Source organism: Aquarana catesbeiana, linkage group LG12, assembly GCF_042186555.1.
Source record: "Aquarana catesbeiana isolate 2022-GZ linkage group LG12, ASM4218655v1, whole genome shotgun sequence".
Taxonomy (NCBI): domain Eukaryota; kingdom Metazoa; phylum Chordata; class Amphibia; order Anura; family Ranidae; genus Aquarana; species Aquarana catesbeiana.
Window position 1 is genome coordinate 74,777,726 of NC_133335.1, and position 13,903 is coordinate 74,791,628.

Below are 13,903 nucleotides of genomic sequence, written 5' to 3' on the forward strand. Positions count from 1 at the left end.
ATCTGCAAACGGCCAGCGTTTTGAGGGAAAGAACGCAATTTTGCACGCATTCCTGCACAGAACAAGTGGGCACGAAGCCAGAGCGCCCCAACCGTCATCTGTGAATCGCAGGGCTCCACTTTCTCCTCACATCTCACTCCTTCTCTAATCCTCTGTGCTACCTCTATACCGGGACAGCTTTGTGGGGGATGAGAACGCTGCACAAACCCCAAAGTTCCTCGTCCGACTGAGAACTACCCGGCTAACACCTTCACCTCAAACTGAGCCCGCCACCTTCCTTCACCTCACACAGAGCCCGCCACCTTCCTTCACCTCACAGACTAGAGCCCGCCACCTTCCTTCACCTCACAGACTAGAGCCCGCCACCCTCCCTCCGGGGTTTCCTGAGTGCCCGGGGTCACATGACCTCTCACCCCGCCCCTCAGCCGGTTCTCTGTACTGTGTCTGGATACGGCGTGTCTCCGGAGAAGATGAACTCGGACATTCCGCGGGACGTTGTCATCCTTCTGACAGGTGACTAAGAGCTAGCCTCTCCCTGACCGTACATCACTCCTCCTAGTCACAGCCTTCTCATTCTATGTCCTAGTATAGTCAGCGTGTCAGTACACCATCACAATGCTTGCATGTGCTTATTAGTCAGTGTGACCACAGGAGTGCGCTGACTAATGAGAAGCTCTTCTTTTTTTACTTGGTTCACCTTAACCACTTGACCTCCAGAAGATTTACCCCCCCTCCACCCTTTCTGACCAGACAGTGATACAGCACTGCGTTATTTTAACTGAAAAATTGCGCGGTCTTGCAACGCTGTACTCAAATAAAATTTATGTTATTTTTCCCCCACAAAATAGAGCTTTCTTTTGGTGGTATTTGATCACCTCTGCGTGTTTTTTTTAATAACAAAAAATCTGACAATTCTGAAAAAAAAAATATTTTTTAAATTTCTGCTATAAAACATATCCAATAAAAACTTTAACCACTTCAGCCCCGGACCATTTGGCTGGCCAAAGACCAGAGCACTTTTTGCGATTCAGCACTGCATTGCTTTAACTGACAATTGCACGGTCGTGTGACGTTGGACCCAAACAAAATTGACATCCTTTTTTTCCCCCACAAATAGAGCTTTCTTTTGGTGGTATTTGATCACCTCTGCGGTTTTTATTTTTTGAGCTATAAACAAAAAGAAGCACCAATTTTGAAAAAAACGCAGTATATTTTGCTATAATAAATATCCCCCAAAAATATATAAAAAACATTTTTTTTCCTCAGTTTAGGCCGATATGTATTCTTCTACATATTTTTAGTAAAAAAAAAATCGCAATAAGCGTATATTGATTGGTTTGCACAAAAGTTATAGCGTCTACAAAATAGGGGATAGTTTTATGGCATTTTTATTATTAATTTTTTTTTTTTTACTAGTAATGGCGGCGATCTGCGATTTTTTATCGGGACTGCGACATTATGGTGGACACGTCTGACAATTTTGACACATTTTTGGGACCACTGGCATTTTTACAGCAATCAGTGCTATAAAATTGCTTTGATTACTGTAAAAATGTCACTGGCAGTGAAGGGGTTAACCACTAGGGGACAGTGAAGGGGTTAAGTGTGTCCTAGTACTTGTTCTAACTGATGGGGGGAGGGGGCTGTGCAGGGGAGATGACAGATCGCTGTTCATACTCTGTATGAATAGACGATCTGTCTGTTCTCCCCTCAGAGAACCAGAAACTGTGTGTTTATACACACAGATCTCGGTTCTCAGTGTGCCCCGAGCGATCGCGCGACCGCCGGGCACTCGCATCGGCTCCGTGGGCGAGCAGGGGGCACGTGCCCCCTAGTGGCCGTCTATGGTACCGATGTACCATGACGGCGATTTGCGCAGCCGAGCCATGTTGCCGCAGTACAACTGCGGCGGCTGGTCGGCATGGGGTTAAAAATTTCAATTTCTTCATCAATTTATGACAGTATGTATTCTGCTACATATTTTTTGGTAAAAAGAAATCCCAATAAGCCTGTATTGATTGGTTTACGCAAAAGTTATAACGTCTACAAACTGTGGGATATTTCTATTTATTTATTTATTTTTACTAGTAATGGCGGCAATCGGCGACTTATAGCGGGACTGCTATATTGCAGCGGACAATCTGGACGCTGACACTTTTGACACTTTTTGGGAACCAATGATACTAATTCAATGATCAGTGTTAAAAAAAATATGCATTGTCACTGTACTAATGACACTGGCTTGGAAGGGGTAAACATTAGGGACAATCAAAGGGTTAACTATGCTTAGCCAGTGTTTGTGTACTGTAGGAGGTGCTTCAACAAGGGGAAGGCATGGATCCATGTCCATGCTTTGCAGGAACACAGGATCCATGCCTTCCCTCCTGACAGAACGGCAGTCTGCCTTGTTTACATAGACAGAACACTGTTCTGCCTCTCTCCTCAATCATTGATGGGTGCTGGCAGATATCGAGTCTGCGGTACCCGGCGCTGGGCTCCTGCTGTGTGTGATTACAGCAAGTCGTCGGTTGTGCGCATGTGCGCCCCATCCAGGGGAGCCAGATCACGTATATATACGTGATCCAGTGCACAGGTGCCGTCCTGTAGCAGTAATACTGCTATAGGACAGACTTGAACTGGTTTTAGTTGCATGTAGGCAAAAGATAAAAAGTGCCTGATCTGACCTGTTTTCCTATTGTTTGTATAGAGAAGTGTTTCTCACCCAGGGTGCAGTGGGCATGGGACTTAGTTTGCCCTGAATTAGTGTACTGAGTCCCATAGTGTGGACAGGCTGACCTCCTGCACCATTGCACCAAATGATGTTTTAGGGCTACGAGACTCAGCATCATTTGATCCTATGGTGCTGGCAGCTGGCTGTGGTAATATATGATGCTGAACCATGGCTTGTGATATGCAGGTCTGCCTCCAGCATTCAGGAAAGGACAGAAGTCCATCTCCTCCAGATCTACTTCACCTCCCACCCTCTGCCGCACTGCTGGACCTAAAAAGTAGGGATTGTGTGATTGGGGGAATGTGTGATTAGGGGGCACTGTGACTGGGGGGTGGGCTCTGATGTGAAGAGAGGACCCTAGAATAGCGGGCTCTCATGTATAGGGAAATCACTGATGAGATGGGGAGGTTGACATAAGGAGGGCTTCTGATGTTAAAGGGGTTGTAAAGGCTCGTGCTTTTTAGAATGCATTAAGGTGAAAAAACACCTTGCAGTCACCGGCCCCCCAGCCCCCCGTTTTACTCACCTGAGCCCCGAATTTCCGTTGGCGCGTCCCCGCCGTCCCTCTCTCCACAAGTTCCCAGATCTTGATTGGATAGATTGATAGCAGCGCAGCCATTGGCTCTATGGACGCCGAATGCTGGACCCGGAAGCGCGCCCGCAAGGTAACCCCCTCGGGAGAGCACTTCTCCAAGGGGGTTATCTGATGCGGGGAGGAGCCCCAAGAGCCACCGAGGAACCCCAGAAATGAATGTTGGGGGCCACTCTGTGCAAAACGAGCTGCACAGTGGACGTAAGTATGATATGTTTGTTATTTAAAAAAATAAAAAAAACGATCCTTTAGTATCACTTTAATTTCATCAAGGCGGTTGTGTGCGCGGTCACACAAATGTTGTCGGGAATTCCGATCGCCAAGAACGCGGTGACGTACAACTCGTACGATGAGCCGAGAAAAATTTAATTCAATAGCCAGTACGGCTCTTCTGCTTAATTCCAAGCATGCATGGAATTTTGTGTGTCAGAATTGTCTACACACGATCGGAATTTCCGACAACGGATTTTGTTGTTGGAAAATTTGAGAACCAGCTCTCAAATTTTTGTTGTCGGAAATTCCGACAAAAAATGTTCGATGGAGCCTACACACGGTCGGAATTTCCGAAAACAAGCTCACATTGAACATTTGTTGTCGGAAATTCTGATCGTGTGTACGCGGCATTAAATTTTTTACATTTTAGACTGGGATGCGTTGAGATTCTGCATAAGGTGCCGCAAATGAATAAATGGTTGAGAAACACTGGTATATAGAGTATAAAAATCCATGAAGTAGGTCAGTAGAGTTTTACTTGTGGTTCCATTCTTCACTAAAAAACATGCATTTTGCTGAAAACTGCACCAGACGTAAGCTCACCTCCCTTCCATCTTAATACAGTAGTCCACCTGTCTAGTGTGCTGTGTCGTACTGTCTTCTGTGGTTATAATGAGCCTTCTCCTTCAATTGCAGAGCATGATTAATACGATCCCCATAAATAGCTTTAAATCAGATTAGTATAAAAGATGGCTTCCAGCATGGAACCTGCGTGATTGATCACGCTCCAGGCTTACACCATAAATATATGCTTTGCATGCTACACTGTTGCACTAACACTTAGCATAGATTCCAGTGCTTCTAATTTGTCAGTTAGTCCTAAAAATGCTAATCGTTTAATTCTAGATAAATAGAGGGCAAGGGGAAGCACATTTATTAGTTATATAATGGCATTTAAATGCTTATTATCAAGTAGTGAGCAAGCTTGAATATTTTGTGTTTGACTTCTAGATGCAGAGACTTTTCTGTCTGAAATTCTTCAGTATGAGGATGTGAGCATCCGAGCAAGAGAACTCGGAGAGGAAATACTGCATGGTTTTAGACTGGTTCGAAATAGGTAGGTTTTTTTTTTTTTTTTTTGTAACAGCTGTGTACTTCGGCTGTTTGTTACTTTACAAAGGACCTATACTCACATACAGTATATGTTATGCTTGCTCTTAAACTGAGCAATTTTCTTCCATTGTACTGGACTTACTGATCTTTTACCATCCACCACATGTGCGGTACCTGCAAATTTATTTAGTAGTCACACCAGCATTTTATTTCCTTTGACGATTGTATTGTCTATTGTACAAAGCTTGTAAAAAAAGAAAAGAAATGCAGGTAAGTACAACTACAGATTGTTCCATTACTAGCATCTGGGAAAATTATATATATATATCCAAATTATATATGGATATACACCATGTTGTCAAAAGTATTGGGACAACTGTCCAGCTCATTTGTGAGGTCAGGCACTGATGTGGAAGAGAAGGCCTGCCTCACAGTCTCCACTCAAATTCATCCCAAAGGTGTTCTATCGGGTTGAAGTGCAGGCCACTCAAGTTCCTCTATCCCAAACTCACTCATCCATGTCTTTATGGACTTTTCTTTGTGCACTGGTCCAAATCATTTGGTGGAGGGGGGAATTATGGTGTGGAGTTTTGTTTCAGGGGTTGGGCTTGGCCCCTTAGTTCCAGTGAAGGGAACTCTTAAGGCGTCAGCATACCAAGACATTTTGGATAATTTCATGCTTCCATCTTTGTGGGAACAGTTTGGGGATGGCCCCTTCCTGGTCCAACATGACTGCGCACCAGTGCACAAAGCAAGGTCCATAAAGACATGGATGAGCGAGTTTGGGGTGGAGGAACATGACTGACCTGCACAGGGTCCTGACCTCAACCCGATAGAACATCTTTGGGATGAATTAGAGCGAAGACTGCGAACCAGGCCTTCTCATCCACATCAGTGCCTGACCTCACAAATGCGCTTCTGGAAGAAGGGTCAAACATTCCCATAAACACACTCCTAAACCTTGTGGACAGCCTTCCCAGAAGAATTGAAGCTGTTATAGCTGCAAAGGGTGGGCCAACTCAATATTGAACCCTACGGATTAAGACTGGGATGCCATTTCTTGTTAAAAAAAAAGTCTGGGATGCCATTGAAGGTCGTGTGCGTGTAAAGGCAGACGTACCAGTACTTTTGACAATATAGTGTATATATTCACTTCCAGACCAGGCATTTTCTGGCACTTTTTTCACATGTAACAATCAGTATTTTCTTTCTATGAAATTACTTAGAAAACCCAAACATTATATATTTTTTAAAGCAGAGGCCCTTGAGAATAAATTGGTGGGGATTTGTAATATCTTAAGTCACATGGTATTTGCAAAGTGTTTTTTTAAATAAAATTTTTTTAATTTGAATACAAAAATACAATACATAACCCAATTTTTTGTAAAATACAAAGGATGATGTTACGCTGAATAAAGAGATCCCAAACATGTCACGCTTTAAAAATGTGCACCCCCGTGCAACAGCGGCAAACGATGTAAATTTTACCTTCCGTAGGAGACGCTTTAAAAGTCTTTACAGGTTACAACTTTAGATTTACAGAGGAGGTCTAATGCTAGAATTACTGCTCATGACCTGATGTTCACAGTGATACCTCACAATTTTTTTATTAATAATTTATGTATTTATCTTTATTTTTAATTGTTTTACACATATATTTTTTTGTTCACTTTTATTGCTGTCACAAGGAATGTAAACATCCTTGTGACAGCAATAGACATGTGACAGGCAATCCCTCCTCTGCCCTTAAAAGCATTCAAAACACCATGATCTGTGTTTTTGAATGCTTTTGATTTTTTTTTTAAATGGCGCTGTGGACATCCTGGTATAACTAAGTTATGTCAGGTCATCGCTTCCAGGTTAATATAGCTGAGAGCCGATCTGGTGGAAAGAGAGAGTCCAAGAAAGCTGCAGGAGGGGGGGTGGGGAACGGACGGACAGACATCCCTTCCTGCTGCTTGTAAAAGCAATCCAGCAGGTAGGTAGCTGATAGGATGGCTTTTACAAGAGAGCTGGCTCTATAAAAAACGGTACCAGGATGACCACTTGAAGTCCAGTGATAAAAAATATACTTCTAACAGATGCCTTTCTGTGCAAGTCCAAATTTATAAGGAAGGAATGGATTTGACAAGCTAAGGTTCAACTTAGCCATACACACTTACACACACATACTGTACCTGCGGGATGAACTAAAAAAAAAATTCAACAGATTACTACTTCAACTCAGTGGCGTTGTTAGGTGGGTGCGGGGGGTGCGGGCCGCACCGGGTGACACCCGCCAGAGGGGTGACACCCGTAGGTAGCGGCACACACCGCTACACTGCCCACTGCGGCTTGTGCTGTGTCCCTCAGCACAGCGGACTGAAGCCGCCTCCCCCTCCTCTCTGTTTACTTCACACAGGAGGAGGAGGAGCCCGAGGGACACACATGGCTGTGTGCATCTGTCCGCGCTGTTCTGAGGTCTGTAAACTTTATGCATACAGTATGTGGGTGGACATGTGCAGGGGGATTCTATACTAATGGGGGGCGCTGCACTGAGGGGGATTCTATACTAATGGGGGGCGCTGCACTGAGGGGGATTCTATACTAATGGGGGGCGCTGCACTGGGGGATTCTATACTAATGGGGGCTCTACACTGGGGGGGATTCTATACTAATGGGGGCTCTACACTGGGGGGGATTCTATACTAATGGGGGGCGCTGCACTGAGGGGGATTCTATACTAATGGGGGGCGCTGCACTGAGGGGGATTCTATACTAATGGGGGGCACTGCACTGGGGGATTCTATACTAATGGGGGCTCTGCACTGGGGGGATTCTATACTAATGGGGGGCTCTGCACTGAGGGGGATTCTATACAAATGGGGGGCTCTGCACTGAGGGGGATTCTATACTAATGGGGGCTCTGCACTGAGGGGGATTCTATACTAATGGGGGGCTCTGCACTGAGGGGGATTCTATACTAATGGGGGGCTCTGCACTGAGGGGGATTCTATACTAATGGGGGCTCTGAACTGAGGGGGATTCTATACTAATGGGGGCTCTGCACTGGGGGGATTCTATACTAATGGGGGGCTCTGCACTGAGGGGGATTCTATACAAATGGGGGCTCTGCACTGAGGGGGATTCTATACTAATGGGGGCTCTGCACTAAGGGGGATTCTATACTAATGGGGGGCTCTGCACTGAGGGGGATTCTATACTAATGGGGGGCTCTGCACTGAGGGGGATTCTATACTAATGGGGGGCTCTGCACTGAGGGGGATTCTATACTAATGGGGGCTCTGCACTGAGGGGGATTCTATACTAATGGGGGCTCTGCACTGAGGGGGATTCTATACTAATGGGGGGCACTGCACTGAGGGGGATTCTATACTAATGGGGGGCTCTGCACTGAGGGGGATTCTATACAAATGGGGTGCTCTGCACTGAGGGGGGAATCTATACTAATGGGGGGTCTGCACTGAGGGGGGGATTCTATACTAATGGGGGGCTCTGAACTGAGGGGGGGATTTTATACTGATGGGGGAGTCTGCACTGACGGGGGATTCTATACTGATGGGGGAGTCTGCACTGACGGGGGATTCTATACTGATGGGGGTCAGCACTGGGGGGGGGGTGTATGTACTGATGGGGCGGTCTGCACTGAGGTGGGAGGTTGATACTGATGGAGGGGGGTCTGCAGACTCTGTACTGAGGGAGGGTTTCTGTACTGATGGGAGGTCTGTACTGAGGGAGGGGGTCAGTACTTAGTGGGGGGTCTATACTGAGGAAAGGGGGTCTGCACTGAGCGGGGGTCTGTACTGATGGAGGGGGTCTGTACTGAGGGAGGGGAGTCTGTACTTAGTGGGGGGGTCTATATTGATGGAAGGGGGTCTGTACTGAGGGAGGGGGGCTATATTGATGGAGTGGGGCCTGTAGTTAGTGGAGGGGGGTCTGTACTGAGGTAGTTGGCGGAGGGGGGTGACACCAATTTTTTTGGCACCGGGTGACACCAACCCTAGTGACGCCACTGCTTCAACTCTGTGCAACATGGACAGCCAAATCTCCTGCTGCTCTTTTAATATTCTGACAGCCGACACAAAGGACTGTCAGAATACCCAGTTAGCAGCCAATCGGATACAGCCGCTGTTCATCTGACAAGTTTTGTGCACGCTCATTTTGATTTTGGCGAATTTTGGGCAGGAGGGTGGTGACAGAGCCACGAAGAGAATTTCTGCCAGTTGATCAGGAACTGGATGAAATTTGCATAGTGTATTTGAATGGAAGATCCCCCGAGGGGTTTTTTATCAGCAAGAATATGATCGAAAGGAATAGCGAATGACTTCCATAAAAATTATTTATTTGTTTGTATCGTATCAAAAAGGTATTAATACAATTACATTGGAGTCGTAAAAAGCAATTCTGGCATTGACATATAAAAACATAACTCATCAACAATAGGAAAAATACACATGAACTCAAGTTATATAAAACCATTAGGCTTGTGTGGAGTTTCACATAGTATACCTATGCGTTTCGACCAATTAGGTTAGGGGTCTTCTTCAGGGCAATTTTTTCTATGCGAGAGAAACACAAATTTATGAATTATAAATACATCGTTATTTTACGTAGTCGCTATATTCTATTGGGCCTCAGGTGATACACAGAGATGAAACAAATCATCCTACATAAGTTGCACCTGTTTATCTGCAGTCTTTTCATCTACATTTGTGCAAAGTTCATAAATTATAAAGCTTGTCTGAGCTGTCAGAAAAAAGGCGGCAGAGGGCTGAAGTTACACCCTGTAGCTCAGTGAAGAGAGCTCTGAGAGCTGATTGGAGGGAAGGGGCACCCCCCCTCCCTCCTTTACACAGCACACAGGAACAGAGCTGAGGCTGTCAATTAGCTGGGATCTCCTCACCTGTCACCTTTTTTTCTCTTGGTGTCAGGAAAACTTGTCAGAAGTGATTCATGCGGATAGCAAAGGAATGAAGCAGCAGACAGAAATTACACTTAGTGCTCTGGATTGAGACAAGTATACAATATAGAGGGATAAGCTTTTTTCATTTTTCATATCTGAGGTTTACAACCACTTTAAAATGTCAGGACAGTACAAACACCCCCAAAATGACCCATGTTTTTATAAGTAGATACTTCATGGTATTTGGTTAAGGAGCATGGTGCGATTTAGATTTTTTTTTGCCACAATATGTTTGAAAATTAAGAAAGTCAATAAAATTTGTTTTTGTTTCACAAAGTTGTCATTTTAACTATTCTCACAGCATAGGCCTATATATGATTACACCCCAAAACACATTCTTCTACTGCTCTCGAGTATGGGGATAATTGCTGCCTAGATGCATAGAGGGGCCCATAATCCAAGAAACACCTTCAGGCTTTCAAGGGACATAAATAATACATCTGACTCTCCAACGTATTTACAGTAATTAGAGGCATGGTGAGTCTTTTGAGAATCAAATTTTTTGCCAGAAGTTTTTGGAAAATGAAGAAAGAAAACGAAAATGTATTTCTTTCACACAGCTGTCAGCATACTTAGAATTGCGCCCTAAAACACTTTCTGCTATTCATCCTGAGTATGGGGATACCACATATGTGAGGCTTTTTTTGCAGCCTAGCCACTTAAAGGGGTCCAGAATCCAAGGAGCACCTTCCGGCTTTCAAGGGGCATAAATTAGGCGTCTAATGTCCTGACTACCTGTCACTTTTTTTTGGAGGCCCTGGAGTAGCAGGATGGTAGAAACACCCACAAAATGACACCATTTTGGAAAGCATACACCTAAAAGTATTTAACAGGCATGGTGAGTCTTTTGGAAAATGAAGAAAGAAAATGAAAATGTATTTTATTTCAAAAAGCTGTCAATTAAAGCAGAGCTCCACCCAAAAGGGGAAGCTCTGCTTATTTGCCCCCCCCCCCTTTGGCTGGCATGTTTCGGGGAGAGGGGAGTTCAGTACCCAGAATAGGGTAATGTAAAGGATACAGTAGCTGAGCCAGACCCTGGTAAAAAGAGAGAGGAGGAAAAAAACAACATTTCTGGGATGTAAAAACTCAATTTCTCAAGATCCTCCTATCTAGATTCGATGAAAACAGAAGCGAAGTGAGAAGGGGTGATCCTACCTTGCCAGTAGCACGCCAGTTCTGCAATGCAAATTACAACACATCACAATTATGGTTCAATGGGGTTGAGGAAGTCAAATGTCCACCAAGATGGGGGGACTTGGCTAGGCTTATATTATAGAGGGAATTATATTGGATTTTTAAATTAGACACATTATACCCTAAGGCAGTGATGGCGAACCTTGGCACCCCAGATGTTTTGGGACTACATTTCCCATGATGCTCAACTACACTGCAGAGTGCATGAGCATCATGGGAAATGTAGTTCCAAAACATCTGGGGTGCCAAGGTTCACCATCACTGCCCTTAGACCCCATACACACTATTAGATTTTCTGCAGATTTTTGTCTTCAGATTTACCAAAACCATGTAGGGCAAGGGCCTGCCTGATTGCCTACAAATTGAAACTCTGAAGGTTTGACCTCATATTATATGGTTTTGGTAAATCTGAAGACAAAAATCTGTAGAAAATCTAAAAGTGTGTATGAGGTCTAAGTGTATGAATGCAGAATGTGACCAGATTTGATTGTCTCCTTTAGATTCAACGGTTACTATGTAGTGCTCTGGCTTGCCAGATTAGGGTTAAAGGCTAACTGTTTGTATTGCAAAGGTTATTCTACATAATACGCTGTATGAATCTGTTGGGTTGTGCAGAGATCAGGCAACCGAATTACATGGTGTATGTCCAGCTATAGAGAGGGGTTTTCTCTCTGCTAAAAGAGGTAGAAAGTTCTTGAGAAAGGTCAGTTCTTACATCCCCGAAACATTGTTTTTTTTTCCCCTCCTCTCTCTTTTACCAGGGTCTGGCTCAGCTACCCTTTTCATTACTTTTCATTATTCTGGGTACTGAACTCCCGTAGGTATTTCTGAACATCAGCTGCTGTATGTACTAAGCTCACTGTACCTATATACTGTACATGCATTTTTGTTGGTGTGATGCAAAAGTGGACCGAGTATCTATTCTGTATTATGCTTGATGTGATATGACATACTTGATATTTGTACCTATTATATAATTGTATGTATATGCCTAATACAATTTTATTGCTAAAGAATTTTTCTTATGTGGTGTGCTTACTCTATATACTTAAAATGATTGTATTTCTAAGTATGTAAGAAATATCCTATGAATCGATATGTGGTGTACTTTATATATTTCAAATGATTGTACTAGCAGATTGATACAATGTGTTTTAGCACCATAAAAAATTAATCTATTGTTGGTAACAAATGATGTAGATAATAATGGCGTGCAGACCTTTATTGCCAGTTAGAAATACACCTGAAAACATATTCTGCTTCTCCTCCTAAATATGAGGCTACCATACACAGTATGTGAGACTTTTTTGCAGCCTAGCTGCATAATGGGACCCAAGATCCAAAAAGCACCTTCAGGCTTTCAAGGGGCATTACGCTAATTTCCTGACTAGGTCCTGGAGCAATAGAAACAGCCAAAAAATACCACATTTTGAAGAGAGTAAACATATTTTTAGAGGCATAGTGATTATTTTGAAGATTTATTTCTTTATCGTACATCACGGGATACAGAGCCACAGTAATAACTGTATGGGTTATATGGCACCTTCAGGTGATGGACACTGGCACACCCTAAACAGGAAGTTCAATTCCCCATATAACCCCTCCCCTTACCGGGAGTACCTCAGTTTTTTCGCCAATGTCTTACGTGTTGGTCACGATTAAAGATGTGCTGTGCTGAGCTCCGCTGGAATATTTCTTACTGGGGCAAGCCATGCAACCAGATCCATTCAAAATGTCTTTTCCAGGCCAAATTGATAGGTACCCGGGCCTCGTGTCTGAAGAAATTAGGTTTTACCTGTAACGCTTCTCTTTTTAGAGAGCTAGGCCCCGGGATCCAGGATTTGTTTTTTTCAGCCATGTTCCTGGCGGGGTGCTTTTTACAGGCCCAGGGCTGTGGATCCCCTGATAAAAAAGGAGCCCCAGTCCCTGAAGGTTTTTTAACGGAGCCCACCGTGAGAGGTGAAAACTGGGTCTGTTACCACAGAACCCTGCAGCTGGATAAGGTAAAGAGAGATTCCTAAAGAATTTTTCTAATTCTTATGGGTTTTTTCTCCTTTTAAGTAAATGTTGTCATGCCTATAGTCACCATGGGGGGCTGTCAAGAGCACATACCTGTTCCATGCTTGTCAGTCTCGCTCTGTGTATCAAGCTGCAGACTTCCTCTGGCCCAGGCTCCAGGTAAAGTCGTGGGAAAGGGTTTTTTTTCTCCTAGGAATGTCCCCCACCTGGACAGTTTCACTCCAGAGCATGGTATCAGACGGCGGTATGCTGCGCCGCTCCTGCTGCCATTACAGCGGTTCCCTTCGGCAGCTCTCCTCTTCTCCTCCACCCCAGTCTTCCTCCATGCGGTCCGGTCAGGATTGGAGCCCGCTTGCGCGGGAAAACGATCTAATTTAAAATAGATGGGGGGGGGGGGGCGCGGTGGGTGGTCGGAGGAAGGGGGGGGGGCTTAGCGGCGTTGGCTTGCTTCAGCGTCCACAACGCGAGTTGTATAGCTATACAGTGCACTTTTTTTTTTTTTTTTTCAGGTGCATACACCTAAAGGAGGGACACAGAGCAGACGGGTGGCATGTGAGTGGGTGACACAGGCATTCCCAGGCACATTTACGTAAGCATCAGGCTGAGCTTAATAGCAGCTGCAGTTGCTGGACTGACTTGCTCAGCAGTGGGTGTTTTTTTTTTTTTTTTTTGCTGGTACATCTGCGTTTGTGCTCAGCACTATCACCAGAGGAGGTGGTTCAAATGCCACAAAAACCAGGACACAAAGGGGTCGCCCTCAGGTCCTAAGGACCCTCCCTCTGCAACACCATCCCAATCTAAGGAGGCTGGTCATAGTGAGCCATTAGGGTCATCAGGGGCTGCAGTTGCTTCCGACACTTCAGCCCCTGTCTATATAACTGAGCAGATTTTCTCCTCAGCTATGAGTGGTTTAGAGGAAAGATTAGTGGCTTTAATCATGTCTTCACAGAGTGGATAGAATGCATTAGGTCCCCTTCTACCACCCAGGATCCTCAAACGGAGGAACTGTGGGAGGGGGAAGATGAAGCCCCCTCAGGGGACCGTGAACAGGCTGATCTTCCGAGGAATCAAGTGGGGA

The 13,903-nt window shown here is 44.7% G+C and overlaps 1 protein-coding gene across 1 annotated transcript in view; it reads left to right on the plus strand.

The window, feature by feature from the left end:
* Nucleotides 1-356: 356 nt before the first annotated feature.
* Nucleotides 357-13,903, plus strand: part of SKAP1 (src kinase associated phosphoprotein 1) — a 695,231-nt gene continuing 681,684 nt past the window's right edge. Inside the window, exons 1-2 of the mRNA XM_073608061.1 lie at nucleotides 357-513; nucleotides 4,548-4,653. Coding sequence (XP_073464162.1) covers nucleotides 402-513; nucleotides 4,548-4,653 — 218 coding nt within the window. The 5' untranslated portion in view covers nucleotides 357-401. The remainder of the gene's footprint in view (nucleotides 514-4,547; nucleotides 4,654-13,903) is intronic.